Source organism: Nothoprocta perdicaria, unplaced genomic scaffold, assembly GCF_003342845.1.
Source record: "Nothoprocta perdicaria isolate Ctin4 unplaced genomic scaffold, notPer1 scaffold_140, whole genome shotgun sequence".
NCBI classification, from domain to species: Eukaryota; Metazoa; Chordata; class Aves; order Tinamiformes; family Tinamidae; genus Nothoprocta; species Nothoprocta perdicaria.
This window is the reverse complement of record NW_020454539.1, coordinates 719,438-743,064: the sequence shown is the minus strand read 5'-3', so window position 1 is coordinate 743,064 and position 23,627 is coordinate 719,438. Positions and strand designations below refer to the sequence as shown.

Genomic DNA, 23,627 nt, shown 5'->3' with positions numbered 1-23,627 from the left:
GGGAGGCTCTAAGCAGCCCTGCAGTGGTTGGGGTTGGAAGATGGGACTTGAGGCAATGAAGGAAGTGGGGGTTGCTCCTCTCTGGAGGCCTACCATGCCTCCACTCGCTTGATGTGGTGCAAAGAAGTCTCAAAGACAATAGAGGGAAAGTTGATGAATTGGTGGAGATGGAGAATCTGTTAAATTTAGGACTTTAATTACATGAAGTTGTAAGTCTAGTGATAATTGCAATTTAATGTACATTTGAATTTGTATTCAGAAATGCGGCAGAAAATGAGTAGGTGCAAGCACTTAATGAGCTCTCTGTATGATCACTACCATGTTGCACAGATTTCTGCACCTCAGTTTGTACTTCTCTATATTTGAAAAGCAAGGGTTTCTGCTGTGACACAAGTATCAGTAACAGAGCAGCACTAAAACAGTAAATGTAGCAACCAGCACTGATGTGATTTGATGCTGCATCCTGTGGTGAGGCAGGTGTGGATTGAAAAGGGAGCTTTTGTGTTCTCCTCTTTGCTCCTTCACTCTTTGTCCRCCTTGCTTGTCCCGTGCCATGGCCATGGTGCACTGCTGCCCGCCGAGGTGGGGCTGGTGTTACCTCTGCGGCGTTGGATGTGGCATCTCCATTGGCTTGTGGCAGCAAGAGCRAGATGGGTATGAGTGGAAATGCATGTGTGGGGGTGAGAAAGCACAGGAAGAAACAGCAGCGCGTGTGTTAAAACAGTGGTGTGTGTTGAGAGCAAGTGGTATCGTTTTCAGTTAACTAAATTGCCGAAGATGTGTCCTATCTGGGAGGGAAGCCCATCATAGTGCAGGGGCTTCTGGCTAGGAACCAGATGCCGATTGCACGATGATGGCAATAAGGTGATCTGCATCCTGGTGTATGCCAAGGGCCATCTTTTTTTTTGCTGTTTGCACAGAGACAGGTATAAGAACTGCTCGCACATATAAAAAAGATCTGCCCAAAGATCAGTTTGTCATCGCAAGCCAAGAGGCACCTTGACACAGTGAGGACCCGATGGCTGGAGYCCTGCGCTCACCAACAACAATCTGACAGGAACGGGCCAGGGGAGCTGCCTTATCAATATTGCCCAAAGACTCCGGTCTCTCAGATGGCATCAGCCTCCGCTGGAGAGGCCGGAGCTGCTTGCAGAGCTCCCGCCCGGAGGAGACCAGACAGGCGCCACGGGTGGTTTTCACTCCAGTCTCATGACAGAGCGCTGGATCCAGCAAACCGGGAYGGAGCAGTTGCCTCTCCAGGGCCTTTTGCTCCTGCCTGCCAGCTCCCTCATTTAGGAAGGCTCCCTGGCTTTTTGTTTAATCCCTCATTTATTAATGAAACGTAGCTCTTTGATCAAAGACTTGCGCTGATTTCAATTAGGGTTGAGCAAGAGCGCAATGACAGGAAAAGCTGTATCAGGAGGAGTAGCTGCTGYGCCCTGGAGGGTTTTTTTTCTCCCTCGTGACCAAAATCTATAGTCATAGGTGAAGCGTATTTATTCCCAACCAAGCTGGAGAAAACTCAAATAATCCTTTGCGGGCAAAATAGCTCTACCAAAATAAAAGCAGAGGTAGCAYTGACTGCGCGGGGAGCTCCAGCTCTGCCCAGTTCCAGAAGTGTGGAGACATCAGCTCCTTCCTACAGGCGGGCAAAGCCACCAGAAGATAAGTCTCCGCTTGATTTTTGGACAGCATCGCCGGCTGGGATATCGCCAAGGTGAGTCGTTACATCCGTGCCTGTCTGCAGGTTTTTAGTCGCCGTGTCTGCACTAGCTCTAACCGTGTCTGCTGTTGTCTCCGAAAGGGAGCGAAGGAGAAATGCAGGGGACGACTGTGCCTAGCTGAAGGGCGACGTTGGGTGATCAGAGCATTAAGTGACATGCAAAGCAAAGCCACTAGAGTAGCCAAGGTTAGGATGGGTAGCCATGGGGGAGAAGTTGCACAAGGGTAATTTGGGGAGTTCTGAGGAAAGAGGGAGCAACTTCCCAAGGGTTTGTAAAGTCGCACTAGCACATTCAGAGGTATTGGCTGAGTGTGTTATAGCAGACAAATACAATGTGTTTGCCAACTACATTAATATATATGGTATGCAATATATTTATGGACTGCATTACTATCTATATTGCACTAATGCCTTGACATGCTAGCCCAATTACATTACRGCTATAAATACTAGAGATGATAAAAGAAAACAGTAACAGTTGACTCAGAGGGGACAAAAGGAGAGGGAGGGGAAAGAGCAAGAAAGCCAAGAAGAAAATACRCCAGAGGAGCAGGGAGACGCCAGGCAAAAGTACAGACGTGCACGGCCACCTTTGGCCAAGTCTGTTGAAACTTTCTGTTTTGTGACCAACAAAATTAGAAACGAATGAACTTGATGGTGTGGGCAGGCTATCTAATTTGTGGGAATAATTAAAATAATAATTGGCTGGTTAGGGAAAAAAATGCATGCACCTGTTGCTGATTTCCACCGCTTAGCTGGTGAAGTCTACAGAGCTTTAAGACCTGTCTTCTTCTGAAGTGACCAGCTGCACAGAAAGCAGAGCCAGGCGACATTTCCAGGGCTTAGTGAGGCAGGAAGAGAGGCAGAATGCTGGGAGAGCTGGGAGCTGGTGGGAAAGGGAGGGCAGCCAGGCTGAGATACGGTGCAAAGCACGGAGGAGGCCGCGGTCTGCTGGTGTCTGCAAGGCATCTGTAGCYGTTGAGCAAATCAGAAGCATGTCCTCCGATTTCCACGGCCGTCAGTATGCTTAGTATGAGAAACTCTGTTGCACTTGAGCTGCTCTCTAGTAAAGCAGCATTGGCATTTTTTAAAATTGTATTGAGGTTAATGCTCCATCCTTTGGTGGGACTCCATTTTACTTTGCTGCAGTGCCCAGTGGTGGAGTTAATGAAGTCACCAGATTAAAAGAGCTGAATGAGAAATATGGTTTTACTATTAAATCTCACTCTAGGAAAAATGGTTTGGAAAGTGTTTAATAATAAAATGGCCCTATTTTTCTATACTTTTTTTGTTTTTAAAGAAAACCCACTAAAATAAAAGAGAATTTTCCTTTCAACTAGTTCTACTGGGTGAAAAAGCATTTCATAGGAAGGAGAGCTGTGAAAAAATAATCATCCAGGTCTACATGAACCCCCCTTCAAAGTTATTACTTAGATTAATGAGAGGAAAGCGTAGAGTGCTAGGAAAAATGCTGACAGAAACAGAGAATTAGAAGTGAAGTTAGAACTGAGCCTCTAGTGAGGGTTGAGAAGTGAAGGAAGTCTAAGAAAGGTCCTTACCCTGAGCACAATTGCTTTGCTTTGGATCTTGGCAAGAATTTGTTATTGAAACATTACTGACTTTTTTCACTAGAAATATTTGCATTTGTCTCCAGCTCAGAGGTGTACATTTTGACCCRCCGAATTTGAATCTATGATGACTGTGAGGGGGCAATACTCAGGCTACCTCTGATATTTGCTTATCTGGGGAAAAAAATTGATCTCACGAGCCATCAAATTGAAGCATGCATTTAAATGTTCACACTTGTAAAGAAATGCATTTCTCTTGCATGCTGCTTTGGGGCYGTTTCCTGACAGGTGACTTCTGTGCCTGATGATTTTAGTGGGGTGACTCTGCCTCCCGTCTGCACAGAGGTCTCCCCRTGCCCTGTGTGCTGCAGCAGGAGCAACTAGAGAGGTTCCCTTTTGCAGGAAAGCTGCCAGGGGCCCTGGGTCACTGCCCTGCTTGGTCTCTGCCCCTGTGGCAAGCTATAGCTCACCCCTCCTCATATGGTCCCCTGTGGAGCCCAGTGTGGGGCTGGCAGCTGGGGACCCCCACCACCTACCTGGGTGAGGGAGGCACGCGGCATCTTCAGTCTTCACTTGCCTTGTACAAAAAGAAAACCAAACACCAGAGATGGAGAAGAAGCATTAAAAGCCAACAAAAAAATGGTTAATTTGCTGTCTGAGGTATCGGCAGTGCTCGCCGCAGGTGCCCTGCCAAAGCCCTTTCCTGGAGCTGGGAGCAGCCCCGCAGCTCTCGCCGGGCAGCAGCGAGCTTTGCATAGCAGAGGTGAGGCGGGCAGGTGGCTGTGGCACAGTTCGGAGCAGAAGCCAAGCCTTAATGATGATGATGATGATGCACCTTAATCGCATGAATATCTTTCCTTATCATTCAGAGTGACTTGTCCTGCACAACCTTCCACTTCATCTTTTATTTACCTCTTCCCAACGCTTTTATCACCCTACATGTTCATTTGCTCCCAAATTTGAAAAGTTTGGGCTAGCGCTTGGGGYGAACGGATGGTGCAATGTCTTGGTTCTCCTATCCTACTCTCATGACATGAGAGAAATACTGAGCAAGGTTTTTTTTCTGTATCACATGTTCTGCTGCTGGCACTACAAAACAGACCATTCAGAAGGGGTTTGGTTCATGCCTCATCCTTCATGTGACTGCTGACTGAATAGAAAAYGTAAAAGGTTACCTGCTCAGTGCAGATAACATCAACTATTGCACATTTTTAATCATCTCTGAAAACTGCAGCCAGTTTCATTGGACCAGCGTTGGAACAGAGACATCAATCAAGGTCTTGCAATATTTCTCTTAACAGGTGTGTTATTGCGATTAACTGCAGAGTTTTGCGTTGGTGCCCTACCGCTGGATATAAATATAGCTGTTCTTCATGGTATGCACCTTAAAAGCTTCAATTGTTTGTCTTATTCAAATCTTCAGCTTGAAATTAAAAATAATTAATGCTTGCATGGGAGAGAGAGAGCAACAGTACAGAAACGCTCTGAGGATGATAGTTAATTTCTGTTTAACCTGTATCTTATGAATACTGAAATTACCAATTTTGTCAAGATGAGTTTTAAAAGCAATCTGTGTTGAAGATTATGAAGGCTAAGTTTAGATTTCATTCCCAACAGGAAATATTTCTCCCAGTCTCAAGACCCTGACAACTTTAAGCTGTTTCACTCAGAAAACATTGCAGTGATACTTCTTAGCCACTTATTCTCTATGAGGGGCTTAGGCATGGTTCCAGGAAGGTAAAACATCAGCATAATTCTATAGTGAGGATATAAGCAAGGTGATGATAATGATGATGATTATTATTATTGTTATTGTTATTTATATTATTGTTATTATTATTGTTATTATTTTTATCCCGGGAACCAAAGACAACACCGGGATGGRAGGCAGGAGGAGCTGCTGTCCTGGGCACTGAATGGGAGCCTTCATACAGGAAGGAGCATTAATCCTAATGGGCAGCGTTTGGACAAGAAGGAGCTTTAACCCTAGCAAAGCAGCTACGCTGGTGCAAAGACCATGGATATGAGCCTCGGTGTGAGGAAGGGTGTGCTGGGAATGAGGTCCTTCTCCTGTCACTCAAAGGCATTAGCAAGTATTTGTCTCCCCAGAGGGGAGAAAAAGTTGCCAGGACAGTGAGCTGAATTCGTTCAGGGCTCTTTGAAGAAATGTCAGTGCCTGGCCCAGGGAGGTCGCTCTGGACCAGGGCAGGAGGGAAAAAAAGGGGGTGCAGGAGGTCTCACGATGGCCATGAGGTGGCATTAGGTTGCGTGAGTCATCTTTGCATGATGCAGCATGGAGCAGTTTGATGAAATTCTGTCACGATCTACTGAGATTCGGGTATTATGCCAGGATCCMATATACCCACACCATGGCCCTCAACCTCATGTGTCAGCATGGCCCTGGCCTTAGGCACACTGCAGGGTCACCTGCCTTGGGCAGTGGTACCTGTGTCCCCGTGAGCAGTGGTACCAGTATCCAGGATAATGTGGCATTTCCATCCATGGAGTCCTTTAAAAGGACATTCTTATTGTGAAGTCAAACAGTCTGGCTCCAGAAAGGTGTAAAAAGGCAGTGGGTGCAGCATAGGTTTCCCTCCTGCCTGTGCATTATGAAACCCTGGTTAATTACCTGATTGCACATTGCTCTGTGCACAGGAGGGGTCTGTGAATCAGTGTTTGCAGCTGCTTATCTGCAGGGCCTCTGCTCTGTTGTTGCAGAAGCTGAAGAATGGTCAGTAAATGAGATGAGAGCTGGTGGGAACAGAAAAGTTTAATAAGAACCAACTGATTCAGCGAAACCATCAATGAAACAATTACTCCCTGGAGATTGGGCAACTTTTTTTCCTCTGCCAGAGCCAGAGCTAGTGCTAGTCTCATTGCTGAAATGAGAAGAATTTCAATAGTTTCAGTGCTGAAACTTCTCAGAAACGTGAGAGMCGCTCTGTATTTTCCAGGCCGTGGTATGACGGTGCAATAAAGTCAACATCAGATCTCTGAGCATCAGGCCACAATCACACTAAAAAAATAACTACGTGGACAATCATGGACCRGAGCAGACAGCACCCTATTTATTTGCTAATCTAATGCAGTTAAGGGGCAATATTTGGTGAAGCAGTTGCCTGGATCTCTCCTTGACTGCCTGACTCCTTGTTGCACATGCCCTGGGATCCAGAAAGTGAGACAGCTACTCRGGTGCCTGAACGCTGCCTTTTCCCCCACACAGTGACTATTATTGACTCTTCCCACTTACGCTGAAGCAGATTAGTGCTGGCTAATTGGCTGTGAGGTAACCCTTATCCCTGGCTCACCCCCGCAGCAGCCATGCCCACATTAAAATAGTAAATTGGAGGGATATCTAGCGTTACGTCAGAGGCTGGCTGGCTTCCAAGGCATCTCTCACTCATCTGCAGCTAGCCTCTGCTGAGGCTGCAGAGCTGAGCTGAAAGAGGGAGGGAATCCGGGTCTCTTGGTTTGTGAGAGCCAAACCGTGGGGGTTCAGCTCAAGCCCCCCATGCTGCAGTGCAAAGCAGCAAGTTGGGTGCACGGTGCTGAGCTGTGCCCTCATGGGCTTCACCTGCCACCATATGGGACTGGGTGCCCACGAGACAGGCAGCAGCTGAATGCCAAGAAAGCAGTGTGGTTGCATGTGCCAGAGAGATGTTGAGGGCTGTGTTTTATTTTATTTATTGATTGATTTGTTTGTTTCTCAGGTGTTCTTTGGAAGACAGCCTTGAAATGCCACCAGGGCATCTGGGTTATCTGAGTGTTTTGTGCCCGAGAAAAGGGAGTTTGGGTGTTGGAGTAGGTTATTTGCGTATGCTATTTGTTTGAGAAAAAAAAAAAGAAAAAGAAAAAAAGAGTAGGACTGGGTCTTCATTTGGACCGAAGCAGCCCAGAGGATTGGTAGTTGGTTATTGATTCCAGTTGGGACTCTGCAATCTCCCAAAACTGGATTTCTGACAAACAGCTACCTCAGGGCCACATGGCCGTGCCAGGCACTGCTTTTTGCATGAAAAGCTTGGAATGGAAACAAAGCACTGTCTTTCAAAGGCAGGAATATTCCCCAGTGGCTTGCATATTCACATCGACTTGATGTGGGAACAACTGGGAGCTTTGCAGTGGCTCTGATGGCTCTTTGGTACCGGTGAGCTGCGGTCAGTGCTGACCGCACGCAAGCATGCGCTTCCTCTGTGGGGAGTTAATAAACGTGTGCTAATAAGGCAGGATCTTGTTTTTCTRTGACAAGACTGTCCACCCACCCCAATCAAGCTTCTGCTTGATGGTGGCTTCTCACAGTCTCCAGGAAAGGTGGCCCTTCTCCTGGGGACCGTTCCCCGGCTGCCTCGGGCCCTGTCACCACGACTTGCTGGCTCTGAAGGAGGCAGGTGCCTCCTCAGCATTCCCTGGGGCTGGGATGATTCCTCAGCAAAAGGCAGGAGCAGACTTGGTTCCCAGGGCTGGCCGAGGAGCATGGCCTGTCTGTCCGGCCCTGGTCCCCCGGGAGGCAGCTCGTCCTGCTGCTGAGGGTGACATGTTTGCTTCCCGCAAGGCCTTTCCTCCGGCACCTCCCCAGTCCCCCTTGTGGAGCCTCTTCCCTTGCTCCCCATCAGGGAAGGTGGCCGCTTCCTCGCAGTGGTCGCTGGTGCCGACCTGCCCAGGCATCTCTTGGAGATGCCATCCTGCATCTCTCAGATAAGACCCTAGCAGCCACAATGTGTGCGTTATTCTTAGGTACATGGACAAATGCCAAAAAAATAAAAACCTCTACATGTAAATATATGTGTAACTGCATTGTTAGGTGGCTTGAGAAACTGAAAGCATGGCAACCTCATAAAACACACTGATGCTAAGGGAGGGATATTGTCCTGACTTAACACCAGAAAATCCGCATAGGAAAAGTGCTTGAAAAAAAGGAAGTGAGCTATGGATTTTACTGTTTTCTCCTAGGCTTTTATGTGTGTTTCCTATCTAAGGATGATTTTCTCAATAGAAAATTCAGATCTTTAAGATCAGTTCCGGGCTGAGATGTGCTCAAGTAAAATAAAAACAGAAGTCATGGAAAAATCACAGGAGTCTCCTAAGTTACTGTATTGGGTGGGTTTGGGGAGTAAGGGGAGCTCTGCTGTTTACAAATTCCATTTTAAAGCATTGTAGCTATGCAAATCCATACAATAAGAAGTTTAATTAGATTAATTATTCACTCTCTTCCCTTCAGACCATGTCCTCCTCCATTAAAATTGAATCTGTTGTGAAGGAGAAAAACAGGATGGGAGAGTGCCCAGTCTGGGAAGAAAGGGAAAATGCCCTCGTGTACGTAGACATTAATTCGCAGAAGGTTTGTCGCTGGAGCCCTGTCACCTGTGACGTGCAGAGCGTCTCCGTGGGTAGGTGGAGCTGGCAAATGTGTTCACTGCTTTACCATGGGCCACTTTTCTGTGTCATTCCTGGTCTATTTCTCTCGCTATGAATCCTACAGCTCTGCAGCTCCCTTTGGTGCTGCGCTTATAGATGACCATACAGCCTGCAAGATGTGCTGATCATCTCAATGGAGGGGGATATTGGAGTGGTGACACTCTTGGAAAACACTACCCTTGTTCTCCCAGCATCCCCTCAGCGTTTCCTGTATCGGGTAGCCCCTGATGAAGCTCAGATGTGCACAGTGTGGTGGGGAGGGCAGGGCTGCCAGGTGGCCCAGGGGCTGCCGGCCATTTCCCGCTCTCTCCTCCTGCAGATGCCCGTGTGGGCTCGGTGGCACTGCGCCAGAATGGGGGCTACATCATCGCCCTGGGAACCAGGTTGGCCTTTCTGGACTGGGACACCCAGGCAGTCACCACTGTCCTTGAGCTCGAACAGGATAAGCCCAACAACAGGTTCAACGATGGGAAAGTGGATCCAAAGGGGAGGTTTTTTGCTGGTAAGTTGCTGTCAGAAATTTCTCCTGGGGGAAAGAGGAACTAATTAGGCCGTGTTTTGTTCCTGACTCTTAGTTCCTCTGCCGAGCTCCTCACAACAGCCACCACAGCAAGGGTGAGCAGTTTTGTGAGTCCTCTTTGCAATACCTGCTGAAGCAACTCTCTGATCACCTGAGGGAGGAGGAAGAGGAATCCTTAATCCTTTGATCTAAATGAAGGCAGTGCCTGTCAATCATTGCTGTCTGTCAAGAGGGCTCTGCTATTACAGGGCCGACCTTGTTTTTCAAAGGTCTACCCACACGGGATATGAAAAGCCAGGGAAGAGAGCACACAGATAAGCAGGTTGCTGGAGCTGCAAAGGATGATGCCTTGCCTCATTTCCATACAGCCCTGCTCATTGAGCTGTGGGAAGCAGAGGTGCTAGGGAGAAAGTCTTGGCCTCTCCAAGGTAAATGGGACGTTTGCCATCAATGCAGCCAGGATGCCCTCATGCTTCCTTTCCTCCCTTAGAAATTATGACCTATGCAGAGTAACCTGCACAGGGAGCAGAGAGCAACTCATGTGAGTGAAGGTGGCTCCAGAGTCAGATTCTTATTTGTTCTACCAGCCAGCCTTTTTCTCCAAATCAAGTTTGCCAAAATCGGTGAATCCATTTGATTCATGGTTATGCTAGGTGTGCTGCTTAAAGAGGAAGAAGAGAAAAGTTAGAGAAAAACTGTTTTTCACGTTGTTCCTAGCAGTGTCTAATGATGAACAACCTTAAGTTCAGTTTGGGCCAGATGTTGTAAAGCAAATTCATGAGCTCTCCTAAAAAGAGAGGCCAACAGAAACAATTTCTCACAGTCAAAAGAAAATGCAAACACCCTCCTGTTGTGCTTCAATCCTGCCATTTTCTCAGCAGAGAGAATCAAAAACTAAATAAATAACATAACTGTGAGGTTTAAATTAATTAAAAAAGATATGCTCTCACTTCTGTTGTCTTTACCTGGTTCTGAGATAACTCTGTGGTTTACAGCACCTGCATGTTAAGGTCGCAGCCCATTTGGGTTGTGAAAGTGGGTGTCAGTGACAAAAATCCTTAGCATTTGACCTTTGGCAACACCTCCAATTTATCTCATGGAGAGCTGTGAGTAAAGCCTCCATCCTTGGCATGTTGTCTTTGGCATCTGAAACTTAAACCTCACTGGAAGACAGAAACTCGGACTTTTGTGGTCAGGGCTGTTTCTGCAGAAGACAGCTGCGCCTGACGTTCCCCTTTGCCTTGGTGTGAACAGTGTGACAGGACCTCAGCTCTTTGTCACTGCTGGTGAGAATTTTCTCCTCTTCCAGCTTCCTGCTGTTTCCCACCAGGCCTTTGTTATCCTTTGGTGTGTAGGACCTGTCAGGGCCCTTTTTTACATTCTCTCCATCCTTGCAGCAGCTCTCTCATCATAGTGTATTACTTCATGATGGAGATGTCTTTCTCCCGTTTTCAAGCAGGCGGTCAGCACTAGGACTTCTTACCAAAGCTTAAGGGAGGATTTTGTTCAAGCACGAGGAAGTCTCTCTCATGGGAACAAGCTGCTCCTTTCTGACCTATGGTCTCACTTCTGTTCACTCCTGTTTCAGGTACGATGGCTGAGGAGACAGCGCCTGGGGTGCGAGCAAGGTGGCAAGGGGCTCTCTACACTCTTTACCCAGACTATTCTGTAGTGAAACAGCTGGACCAGCTGGACATCTCCAACGGTCTGGACTGGTCTCTGGACCACAGGACCTTCTTCCACATTGACAGCCTGACGTATGCCGTGCATGCCTTCAGCTATGATGTGCACTCCGGCAAGATCGGTACAAATGCTTTGCAACAAGCAATATTATTTCTTTTTCTGCAGTAGACCTGGTTGTATAAGGGCTAGGGATTGAATTATTTGATAGATTTCATATTTTCTTCTCTTTACAGCTTGCTAGCAGGCTGACTGTGATTTTTCTCAAATTTGGTTATAAGCCCAGATGTTTTTGGTTAACAATTTTTAAACATTTTGCATTGTGAAAATAAAAGATGTTTGCACTTTCCCCTAAATGTGTAGATCATACTTAGACCTGTTTGTTTGAAGAGCTGCAGGAAACAAGTCCTTTATGCTGCAGAATCAAAATTAGCTTTCAGGTACTGTTTATTCTTGAGTGCCATCTACTGGAACCCTTGGACTCTACTAGCTCCATATGTAGAAATACTGAATGCATATGCAAGTATATTTCAAAATCACTTGCAGCTATTTGGCAGATTTCACTTAAATTCACTTTCTGGGTGAAAAAAAATATCTACAGTATTTGCAAAAAGAAAACAGAAGTGCAAGGAAAGCTGATGTAATTTAATTTCAAAATGTCATGAAATATTTCTGTTGTTGCTGTTGTATAAATCCATCTTAAAGGCAAAAATTAAGCTAAGACAAATGTCATGTCCATTTAAAGGCACTTAAATGACTGAACTTAGAATTGAATTAGAATCCCTTAGGATTATAGTTGCTGTGAAGTTTGTGTAATCATAGCTGAAAATCACACAAATTAATTACAATTATTCAGTTATATTTCCATTTCATCAGTTCTCTATTTCTACAGATTTTAAGGCATAAGTTTTATAAAGAAGATTTAAGGTAACTTTTTACTCCCTAATAAAAAATTACAGTGAGCTTTAGCTTCCCCAGCCTTGGATTTATGCTGCTGAATACCTATTTTAGAGTAGCACAATGCCAACATTGCATGCAGGCCCGAGCAGGCATCATGCTACCCTAGGGCACAGCTCCATGGACTGCACACATGGGGACCTACTCGTCTTTAAAGAACTGCTTTCTGCATTGCAGTTAGACTTCTAACTGCTGATGTCTTGGCCTAATTAAAACTCATAGCTTTATTGGCCATTAAAATAAATTTCCCGTGAGAGATTATTTATTACTGACATTTAAATTAGACTCATTATTTATGTGATTTATTGCTCATAAAAAGACATCCAGACTGCCATGAGCCTTGAAGACGTTATTGTGCTTGCGGTAGTCATGGCATGGCATGTGATTAGTAGGTTAATAATAGGGTCAGAGGCATTTTGTTCTCTTTCCTTGATAAAATAATGTGTCCTAATTCAGTATGGTCTTTAAGCCGCAGCGATTCCGCTGGGGACTTGTGTCTGCCAGTCTAAAGCACTGGTTTAAGAGTATCTGCTCCATGCATGTGTAATACGAGTTTTGCAGTGTGTCTTCATCACAGAAAACAAATCTATGATCTGCTCTCAAGAGCGTGCTGGATGTTAGACCGGGACCTGGTACAGAGGCTGGTCTTGTTCACGTAACACTGGCCTTGCAATTCTTCCCGCAGCCTGCCCGAAGCTGGTGTACCGTTTAGAAGAGGAGGAGCGAATGCCGGACGGGATGTGCATCGACACAGAAGGGAAGCTCTGGGTGGCCTGTATTGACGGCAGCAGAGTGATCCGCATAGATCCAGAGACAGGTAAGGCCTCCACCAGCCCTGCTCTGTAAATCTGCTTGTGCTAAGCCTGGTTTGCTGACTGCTGGGCCACAGAAGTTTTAAAGCTTCTCCCCGAAGATATAACCTCAACAGCCACCGCTACTAAATCATGCTGGGCACATGAGCCATGCCATCCTCAGAAGGGACATTTGTATGAAAATCCATCACTTGGATTTAGGTTTCATGGCATGGAGCAGAAGGGTGCAGGGAAGGCAGCCAGGAGGGAAATCTCATAGGTGAGATAAGCCGGTCTCTTTTATTGCCCATTTCTGCCCCATGGATCGCCCAGTCCAGGCCCGGATCAGGTAAAGGGCATGGCCAGCCCCATGTGTCTCTGCCATCCCTGGCTTCACAGACTTTATTGTTTCATTTTGAGAAAAAKAAATGAAGCCCCATGGATACAGGAGAGAACTGAGAAATAATTAGACATGAAGTAGATGCAGGATTTTAAATTCCCCTTAAACCATCCTTTTGGATATGGCCTGTGAAAGAGAAAAGCCTTCTTCACGCTCTGTGTAAATGCCATAGCTATGCCATGTTCATTAATACTAAATTAATATTTACCTGCTTCCTAGAAAATAAAAACTAGGAAACTTATATAAACATAAACATAAATATTTTTAGATATAAAAATACAAATAAATATATAAAATAGATAATATATATTTATTTATACTTATAATATATATATTTAATATAAAATATATAAAAACATTTTAAAATAAAATAAAATATATAAATGTATGTATATGTATGTATATACATATACATATATATACACATATATGTATATGTATATGTGTATGTGTATGTGTATATATATATATACATTTTTTTTTTTCTAGGAAAAAGAATCCAAACTGTGATGCTCCCTGCTTCCAGGATCACCTCTTGCTGCTTTGGCGGAAAAGACTATTCAGAGATGTATGTGACTTCGGCATATGATGGACTAGATGAAGCAGCCTTAGCAAAGGAACCTCAGGCTGGAGAGATTTTCAAGGTGACCAGATCTTATTTCTTTCTACAAATCAGACTTGCCAAGGTTCACACTTGTAGAGTGAGGCATGCAACTGGAGGTTCTGTATCTGCCATGTCCTTCCTAACACATTTTTTAAAAATTGTGCATTGCCCTTTTTTTTTTTTTTTTTTATAATTTCAGTTCCTCTGTTCTCTTGTTATAAAAGGGAGTTGATATTTTCAAGACTCACATTTGTTTTGCATGGGCAAAGTGCACTGAAAGTTAATATGACTTATTTGGCTGATCTGGAGATAAGAACCATGTGTAAGGGCCACAGAAAGAGCATGCATTAGCAGAATTCCTGAGTGATATTTGATAATCTTAAAGATTAACCTTAGGGCTTTGTGTTTTTGGGAATCACTACCACATCTGCCACGTTTTGCCACATCTGAGTACACTTTTTTTTTGCTCTGAAGGATGCCAGGTGATGACTCTCTGCAGATTTTCCTTGAAGGAAATGGAGGAATCAGTTGTCTTGATATTTGTTGTGCAACACTTGGATGTTTTCATTTCAGTTGGTCAGAAATTTATCATCTTTCTTTTTTTAATATTTCTTTTGTTCTTTAAACAGATAACAGGCCTGGGTGTGAAAGGGATTCCACAGAATTTCTATGCTGCTTGAATATAAACACTAAATAACAAACAAGAAATGCTTGTGTCTTGTTGGAGTAATTCAGACGAGGAAGAGTCCAATGAATTACAGGATTTACCTGTATGAGGATTTCTAAACCCACGTCTGAGAACCCATTTGTTTGGAACTGGAGATGTTTCTTCTTGTAGTCTGTGGCACGATGCAATGGGCTAGAGAGGTGAAGCTTTTCTGTGTTACCTCTTGACATCTGTTGTGAATTAACACAAACCTCTTCAAACTCCCTCTGAGTTTGTTGTACTGATGAGCAGCTCTGCATTATCATATCTCTGTGGTTCCAAAAGCAGAATTTGACTCTTGGTTTGTCTTTTTATCATGCAGTGATGTAGCAGCAACAGTATGTGAGATTTTAATAAACAATTTCAGAGTGATGACTTAGACTAGATTGCTCTTTTGCTGTGGATTAGACTTTTTTTTATAACATACAGGCTTAATTTTTTAGATCCTTTCTAGCCTGTTTCTATTTGCTTTGTCCTGAATTCTTCTGCCTTGTCTTTAGGACACTGTTTATGCAGTTGAAAATAAATTATGCAACCGTATTTAAAATATGTTTACAGTTTTGTTTGTTTGTTTTACATCAGATATTACTGAGAAAATCCTGAATGAGCACACACTGTCAGGTCACAGCCTGTGAACTACCAGGATCACATTTGATACTGAAACCTGATGCTCCATGTATTCTTCCTACTACCTTCCTACTTCCTACCATGTCTGGGGATGTATTTGCACACAGATACATGTACTTCCCGTTCATTTTCATACCTTCTTATTGCAGATGTGGCCTCTCTTCTCCTCTCTTGTTAAGTCTTTTCCTCTTTTCTCTCTTTTTCTCTTTCTCCTCTAGACTTTCTTTTTGCTACCTGTCTCTTCTGTGCTCTTCTCCCTAAGTTTCTCTGCCTAGTCAGAGCAATCTAATTTTTCWGTCGATCATCCACTTTCCTCTCTTTGCGATCCATATTGCTCAGTATCAAGTTTAAAGTCCTTATCCCTGCACTTGGCGCTGCACATAACTTCTCAGGTTTCTTGTTGTATTACCCTCACTTTATCTTTCCTCTTTGAGAAGGTGGCCTCTTGATTTTTTCTCTTTGCCCAAATTGTAGAGAGTTTTACTCATACTATTGCATGCACTAAAGCTAAGACTTSTGTCAGAATTCTCTCTAAAGATGTTCATTCTAACCTTGCTCCTTAGATGGAAATTCGAATCCACTACAAAAAKGCAGAAAAATGCAGTATTTGAAAGTGTTGAAAACGAAATAAAAACTAATAAATGTGATAAATACATAAAGGAAAAACAAATTTTGCATTTAAAAGTTAGTTTATCAAACAGAGGTAGTATTACAGGTAGTTTGTGAGTTAAACTAATTAAGTATGTATTTAAAAATTAAATCTGAATATAGGCAGAGGAGGATTTTGGAGTCCTTTTCTTAAGTAAATCTATCTGTATTCATCCTGTCCGAGGATGTGAGGTGGTAGAGTGGGAAAGGTGGCATCAAGAGCCTTGGGTATCAGACTGAAAATTTCTTCCTGACCAGTCCATATTTGCCAGATATTATTTTTTTTTCCATGGTATTGATTCCTATTCTACCAGCATCTGCCAGGAGCCATGGGCATGTTGAGGGCACTCCTGAATATCGGCTATTTTTTAAAGGCCTGACCATACCTACAGTGACCCAGACCCTGCTGAGATTGAGCAGGTAAGTGATGAAAGTGAAGTTTTTTGCCTCTGTTTCTACTTTGTGGTCTGACAGAGGAGTGAACAAAGAATGAGGTGCAGTCCATGCCATTTACGAAGACARTCATGGCGTGGCCTGGATCAATAACATGGAATTAGCAATTTGGTGTTATTTCTTATTCTACTTCTCTTCCCAAATGTCATGTTACAGCCACTCCTGGTAACAGGCTGTCAAGTTTTTCTCCCTGTGCACTCCTAGAGATGAACACTCCTTAGTTCTGGCAGCACTAATGTGTCTGTGAGCTGATCACTGGAAAAACATGTAGCTGTGTTGCCAAAGAGCATTTTAGAATGTCCTTTTAAAAAAAAAATATTATTTTTTATTTTGTTACGTCATTTCACAACACTTTCATTTCCCATGAATGCCGCAGAAACATGGTGACATCTGAATGTCACCACATGCATCCATTTCATCAGTCATTGCATGGGAAGTATTGGCACTGCAAGGCAGAAATAGCATCCTGCAAGCGAGCAGGAGAAATGCACTTTGGATAATGCTGGTGGATGGAGCTGTATAAAAACAGACAGTGCCACGGTGGGGCCTCTTGATGCTCCCTGATTTCAGGTGGCTTTGTGCAAGCTCATAGCCAAACAAGACTCCCTGTAACTCCCACAACTCACTGACTTCCAGTTCATTTCCCTGTGAGCAGGATCTGGTTGTACCTCAGAGGCTCAGAAAACATGTTGACAAGTATATTTTTAAGGCTATTTAAGTGTGCAGGATCCATCAAAATGCTGAATTTTTTCTGGCCCAAGCTAAGGCAGCTCTGTCCCATCGAAAGGCATAAATCTTAGTAGATCTACTTAACTTCAGGAAGGCTTCAAAAGCCTGTCACAAGGGTCCTCCTGATTGATAGACAAGAATAGGCAGAATGTTTGGAGGCAAGTCAAGTGTTCTAATCTTTAATTAAAATAGTAATAATAATAATAATAATAATAATAATAGTAATATAGAAAGTAGGAAGAGCAGGCATTTTATTTAATAAAAAATACCCAAGTATTTACAATTTTGACTATAGATGAGGCCATTTGCCCTGCCAGGAAAGCATATGTTTTTTAAACAATTTGTTCTTTATGTGTTGCTTTTTTCTTTTTTAAAATACGCATAATGCTCAACTTCCTTGCCAGGTACCCTGCTAGCTCACTGACAAACAGGGCTTATGTTCTGGGCTCTGATCAGTTCAAACCTCTCCACCCAGGACAACATCCTACCCCTTTTGGAGGGGAATGTGACATGGTGAAGATAGGTGGTATATTTGTCCCCTCTGGTTGAGAAGTCCAGGAAAGAAAATTGAGGTCCAAGGAGCCAAGAAGGAAATCTAATTGCCTAGGCATTAGTAAAGATGCCTAATCACATAACAGGATTTTCCAGAGTATGTATTTGAATGTAATTTCCTTAAGTCCTCTGTAAAACTTGCTTTGGACACATTTCCAATTTGTGTTCTGGGTGATTAATTTAGGTCATCAGCAAGCACTGTGCTCCAGTGCTACTTGACCTGATAACTGGTAAAATAGGATAAAGACTCCTGGCCCATTACTCTGCTTCACTCCTACCCTGCCCTGGAAGACAGGTGAGTCCACACAGCTGCACAAAGCCAGCTTGATTGAGAAATAAAACATTCAGCTCATTCTAATGTTTGCCCAATATCCAGGGTGTTGTTTTTTTTTCCCTAGTCATAATTCCAGATGTAATTAAGCTGCTGGAAGTTCTTAAGAGCAGGGGTGTTAAATATCCTCTGGCACCATGTCTCTGCCAACCTTCTGTACTGACTGACAATTATGCAAGATTTCCTGTTTACCCACTATGGAGAGGAATGTGAAGCAGGATGTTTGGAGGCAAGTCAAGTGTCTTAACCTTTAATTAAAAAAATATTAGGAAGTGATTGCAGGCATTTTATTTAACAAAAAAGAAAAAATCAATTATTTACGAAATTGTCTGTTCATTGGGCTATTTGCTCTGCTAGGAAATGAAAGTAGGTCTTTCTGAAACAATTGGTTCTCGAAAAATCCTTACTGCCCACTGGTTCCTCACACATATTTTCCATGGCTTCCTCAGGTGTGCGGGCTAGGCTCACCGGCCGGTAACTCTCTAGCTACTCCTTTCCTCCATCTCTAAAGAGACACTTTCTTTGCTGCTCACAAACTCCAAAGTTTGAGTGCTTTGGGATCTCCAGCATTGTACCACGGCTTCGTGAGATAACAAACGGTTCAAAGGTGAATTTCTTTCTCTTGTCCAAAAGTCAACTTGTTCACTTCTCTTCAGATTTCAGAACTGTTACGTGATTTTGCTTCCTGAAAGGTAGTTTATTGAAGATCACGGTAGGGCTATTCCCTAGCCTCACTAGCCAAAGTAAGGGAAAGGTCCTTATCTTGTATGGAACGAAGGCAGAGAAGAAGAGAGGACAAGACAGGGATTTTTGCCCTTGTGTGTTTTGGGAACAAGATAATACCTCTAGCCCTTGGTGAGGGTAAGGTCTGAGACTGACACTGGTTGAGGGAATACAAGGGCTGGCTGGTGTGGGTCACCCACATGCTATGAGATACATGAGCTTGCTCAGGGCTAACCTCGGTTGGGGCATCTTCCCAATGCGGAATGAGGTTGGGGCATCTTCCCAATGCGGAATGAGCAAAGAGCACAAAGGAGCTCATCAACAGTGCAGCAGTGAATGAAGGAAGCTGTTTTTTCTTTTGAGGGATGGCTCTGCATATCCTGCCTTTTGTGAGCTTTTCTAAGTGTTTACCATGCTTAATGTTTACTGGGCTGGACAAAATTCCTTCTGTGTGTGCTGGGAATAAGCCTTCACCTGGGAACATTTTGGTCCCTGTATTTCCTAGCTCTTGCAAGACAACCTATGTACCCTTTCTTGCCTTCTTTGCAAAAATCTCTTAAATCAGAACTGAGTGTTTTCCAATACTCATAAATGCAGCTAGGAGATGAATGAAGCTGGTAAAACATCATGGCTGTGCTGGCATTGCAGCTGCATGGCTGCTACATCCGTGAGCTATCACAGGCCTGGAAGTGGCAAAGGATAAGAATGTAGGATTTGCTCCCACAGCTTTTATTGTTGTTCTTTGGACTCAAAGCAGAAAAGAAAGTGTAAAAAAATTTCTTAAACCTGCATTAGAACACATCGTCATTTCTTATACCATCTTTGTTTATTTATTCACTGCTAAATTATCTACATCAACCTAAGGAGTTGTTTTTCTAAAGATGGTCTTTTTGCTRATGGGGGAGAGGATGGACACAAAAATATTGCCTTTAAATAAGATGTTCACTTAGAGCCGCCTGCTGTGAGTAAACAGGTCCTTGGCAGAGTGAAGAGCTGCCCTGGTGAAATGAGGAAGCTTTGAAGAGTTTGTTTACTTTACCTTGACACTATCATGCTCCAACGAACCTCAGTGTCAAACTTACAAATACAACTTAGAATACAACTTAGAATGTTGTTATCTCTCTGTGTCCATGTGGATCAAGATTCCTGAGGGTAAAACTGCACAGCCAACAAAGACGAGCCACTGAACTCTGACCCGCTATTCATATGAAAATAATCCTGGAAAATGAGAAGCCACTGCCCTAACGAACTGTTAACAACATTATCAGATGACCTGCAGGGCAACTATAAAAGCGATGATAATCCCTGAGAAGGTTTAAGACCCTCTTCCTTATTCAGCCACTGTCTTCTTAAAGACACAAAAAAGTATTAAACCCTGTTTCACAGCTCCTGGTTACAACTAGGGAAGGGGGGATACGAGCAAATATCCTGCCAATACTGGGATGCTGGGCATGTGGGAAAGTTGCGTTAACTTTAACGCAAAGTTAAAAGCGGTTAACTTTGCTCTAGAAAAATGAGGCTGTGTATGGACCCAGAAACACTCTTCTACCGGTGCTACCAACTTCTGACAGAAAACCTGCTTTCCTCTTTTCACTCTTCCTCTTCTGTAAAATCCTGTGAGTTTGAGATAATGCAGCCAACTCCTGAGTGTCTTGCCAGTGTCTTGTCTCCTGAGACCCCACCTCAGCCTCCATTCTACCCTCTCCTGCCCTACCACCTGCCCACACTTCTTTGGAGTGGCTTGGATTGCTTATGTGAACGGGGTTCAAGAGAGCCAGTGAAACCGCAAACACTGGAAATGTGGTATGATAGGATCTGTTCAGTTCATTGACAGAAAGGTTTGAGGTGCTTGCTTTCTCTTAGGAGATATAAAGCAGAGAAACAAGCTCTAGATGAGCTGGGATGTGGCTGTGAGGAACAGGATTGGAAGAAACGTGAATATTGGCTTGAGCTGATACTGTTTCACTAAAGATTTCAGGGACATTGGTTTTGTTTCTTTTGAGTGATTCAGCATAAATTACTCCTCTCCAAAAATCTAGAGTGCAAGGGACAAGTTTGGCTATGCTCATTTGGCTTGGGGAAGGTGGTGCCTTCACTGGCGTGGAGCAGTTTGAAATCTGGAGCTGTGTTTTCCAGTGTGAGATTGCTTAATATTTTGCAGAGAAACCTCCAGAGACAACTGTCTACGCATATGTGCTCTTGTTCTCTCAGGCAGACCATGCCAGGGCCAGGACTCCCGTTCCATCCCTCTCTTCTCCAACCACCTCTTATTTGTGCTCTTTAAAGAAATATTATTGCTTTCAAATCAACAAATCCTTCACTGAGTGGAGGAGAGAAACAGGCAGCTCTAGGGTAACTCATTTGGCTGATTATAAATGTCTACTCGAGGCTAATGAATTGTGCCTTTTGATTATTTACTCCAATTGCAAAAGGGACTAAACTGGTTAGTACAGGAATCTGTAGACATCTACACAGCAGATACCTGGGGAGCTGGGTGAGATATCTGTGGGAGCTCCCAGATATTGGGAGCTTCTTCCTCTCCCCAAAACTTTTGGGGACCTGGACTCCCTTCTCCAATGAGCAGGGCATTGGCCAAAGGGTTAAAATGTTGCCTGGGAGATCACTGAGTGTCTGCATAGGCTTGTGCCTTTGGATGGTGAAGCTAAGTAATGACGATGTTAACTTTTGCCTTCCTGGTGCTTGGTGGCTTTCTTTAAGTACTGTTCCCCAGAAAAGATCTATGCAGGTTGGCTTTGAAGTCCTCTCAGTGAAGAAAGACTGGAGACTAGTATTGTTCAACTTAATTTTACGTGAAATTTGTTTTCTCTTGATCAATACTCTTCTTGACAGCATGGCGTGTTCATTACACTGCTTGCATTAGAACAGGTAGAGGATTTTTTAAAGGACTTTGGAGGCAGCTGACACCCAGCTAGGGAAAGCATGGTATGAATATGCAAAGACCATCTSCCTGGAGGAGCCACCTTGAGATCAGTGCTCCTGTCTCTGCTTCTGGGTAATTTAGGCACAGACAAAATTGCTTAACAAGTCTTTGACAGAGTTAGAAAACCCCAGCAGAGTCCTAACCCAGCCAACACACGGCGAGTTTTGGTGACATGGGAACTGTGGTATGAGTTGGTAATGGAAACCTGTAGGAATGACTGCTAAGAAATGAGAATGCAAAAAATCAGTGCCTAGGAAAACAGACAAGCCCTGCAGACTCCATCTTTCCTCCTCTGGCTGCTGCTCTTGCTCCATCCTCCTCCCACGTGCTCCAAATGCAAACAAGGTCTGTCTGCACCTGCTTTCACAAGAGCGAGTGGGAGCAACTTGAGTCAGCTCTGAGTGTGACCTTATCACTTAGCCAGGTGATGATCTCTGTTCATAATGCAGCATCAATAGCTGGTAGGGGCAGTTTTGAGGTGGTTGCCATCCTAGGAATTTGCCTTTGATTTTCATTAAGAAGCAGGTTGCTGAGGAAGAATTGTTACTTTCTGCAATCTGTCACTAGATATTTCCCAATAGAGCAGAAAAGACCTTCTGTTTACTTTAACAAATATCTTTATTTATTTTGAGGCTTCATATATAGTTCCTTGATGATGCAAATGGGGCATTCCAAGGTGAGCAATACTTTATGAGGTGAAGTCTATCATGCTAATGATTTTTCTAATAATTAAACCACATAGAGTAATTGTTGTAAGCTTCTCATTTATTTCAAACATTTTCTTTAAAAGAGCTGAACATTTTTCACTCGATAAGATTAGGAAAGGCTGGGTTCTAGTCATATGCTAACCCTCTGTTGGTGTCACCATTTCTTACTGAAACTGCTTTTAAATGGTAACTAAACTTTTTCCATGCAATATCCTAAAGCAACTTCGACTGACCATTTCCCTTACAAGGAAATCTTCACCTCTTCCAGAGGCAGCTTGTCATAGGAGATAGTTGCCTTAAGCATTAAGACATCCTTATGGAGACAAACAGTCAATTCTAGGCTGCAGATTGTCTGATTTAGCTGAAGATAGAGCAAGTTGCTCTCTAGAGGTGCTATGCAGATCACTACGGTAGAAGTGTCAAGTGAAATTTCCCCCTTTGGAGCTGAGTAGCAGCTGCTGCAACAGCTAGTGTGATATGGCTATCACCATCCAAAGGGAATGACTTCCAGATGTGCATGCAAGTTGCCTTGGACAAAGCTCCAGGTGATGTCAAGATGGGTGAAGTAATCAAAATGATGTCAAAGAGTATAATATCCTCAGGAAAATGAAGATTGTGTGTGTAGGGAGGGATGACCATGTGAACTTTGGCTGCTTCTGTACTAGGATCCTTCCTTTGCTATGGGTCTGTACATGATCTGAGAATTTCTTGTTTAGGAAACGACTGTATTCCTCTTCTTCCCTCTATGGGCAACTTCATACACAGTCCACACACGCTCTGTGGACTTAAGAAACTCCTCAAAAACTTTTAGGCTTACTGAGTAACTAGCAGAGCAAAAAATAACCCATAGCTTATTTTGATTTCTGTCGGTGTACGTGCTTTTTAAAGTGAAGATGTGCCTGTGGCCCTTGAGGCTGGCCAGTGGGAATATGGCTTGAAAAATAAAGTAAGAAACTGGCTCTCCTGTCCTRTCCTACTGTGCAGTGATGAAAGTTGTTAGTTTTTTTTGTTTTGGAAGGAAACCTCTCTAACGAAGACAAGAGGGGCTGTAATACGAAGGGATGCACCTGCCTATGTTCTGCTGGAAGTAGGAGCTAAAGCTCTGCTGTTCTGTCAGAATGTCTGAGTCACGTCTTYATTTGTGCTCCTGGCCTGAATTGAGAAAGCCTGCAGGAGAAATAGCCTCTATAGCCCTGACATCACTCTGCACGGCTGCGAGAAAACAGTCTTACACTTAGCCCTAGGTGTTGGATTAAATAATAACCAGAGATTTTGCAAATGCTTCTGCTAAGATATGACATCATGTCCAGGCCTTGCACAAGCTGTGGACTTGTGCTCTTGGGGTTGCATGGTATGTGGATAGCAGCTCTGTCCACCTGGATCTTGGGGTGAACCTTCATGGTATAAAGAACTGTTATAACTAGCACTTGAGAAAAGGTGGGCTGAAAATCTGCGKTTTTGTGTCACTGGCTCTGGCTATCTAAGAAGCAGTCACATTCTGGTAAGCAAGGTAACACTGACTGCTGCATAAATATAATTATTCAGGTATATCCAG

The 23,627-nt window shown here is 43.8% G+C and overlaps 1 protein-coding gene across 1 annotated transcript; it reads left to right on the top strand.

Moving 5' to 3' along the window:
• The first annotated feature begins 8,509 nt into the window (after positions 1-8,509).
• LOC112943136 (regucalcin-like) lies at positions 8,510-14,335 on the top strand. The gene is made up of 6 exons (XM_026034264.1): positions 8,510-8,675; positions 9,023-9,205; positions 10,812-11,027; positions 12,546-12,677; positions 13,541-13,695; positions 14,285-14,335. Exons 1-6 carry the CDS (start codon positions 8,510-8,512, stop codon positions 14,333-14,335), a joined length of 903 nt encoding a protein of 300 aa, XP_025890049.1.
• The last annotated feature ends 9,292 nt before the right edge of the window (positions 14,336-23,627 follow it).

Coding starts and splice junctions, on each gene's coding strand:
- LOC112943136 (XM_026034264.1), top strand. CDS start 8,510: ATGTCCTCCTCCATTAAAATTGAATCTGTTGTGAAGGAGAAAAACAGG. Junction 8,676..9,022: donor CGTGCAGAGCGTCTCCGTGG/GTAGGTGGAGCT, acceptor CTCCTCCTGCAG/ATGCCCGTGTGGGCTCGGTG. Junction 11,028..12,545: donor TGTGCACTCCGGCAAGATCG/GTACAAATGCTT, acceptor TTCTTCCCGCAG/CCTGCCCGAAGCTGGTGTAC.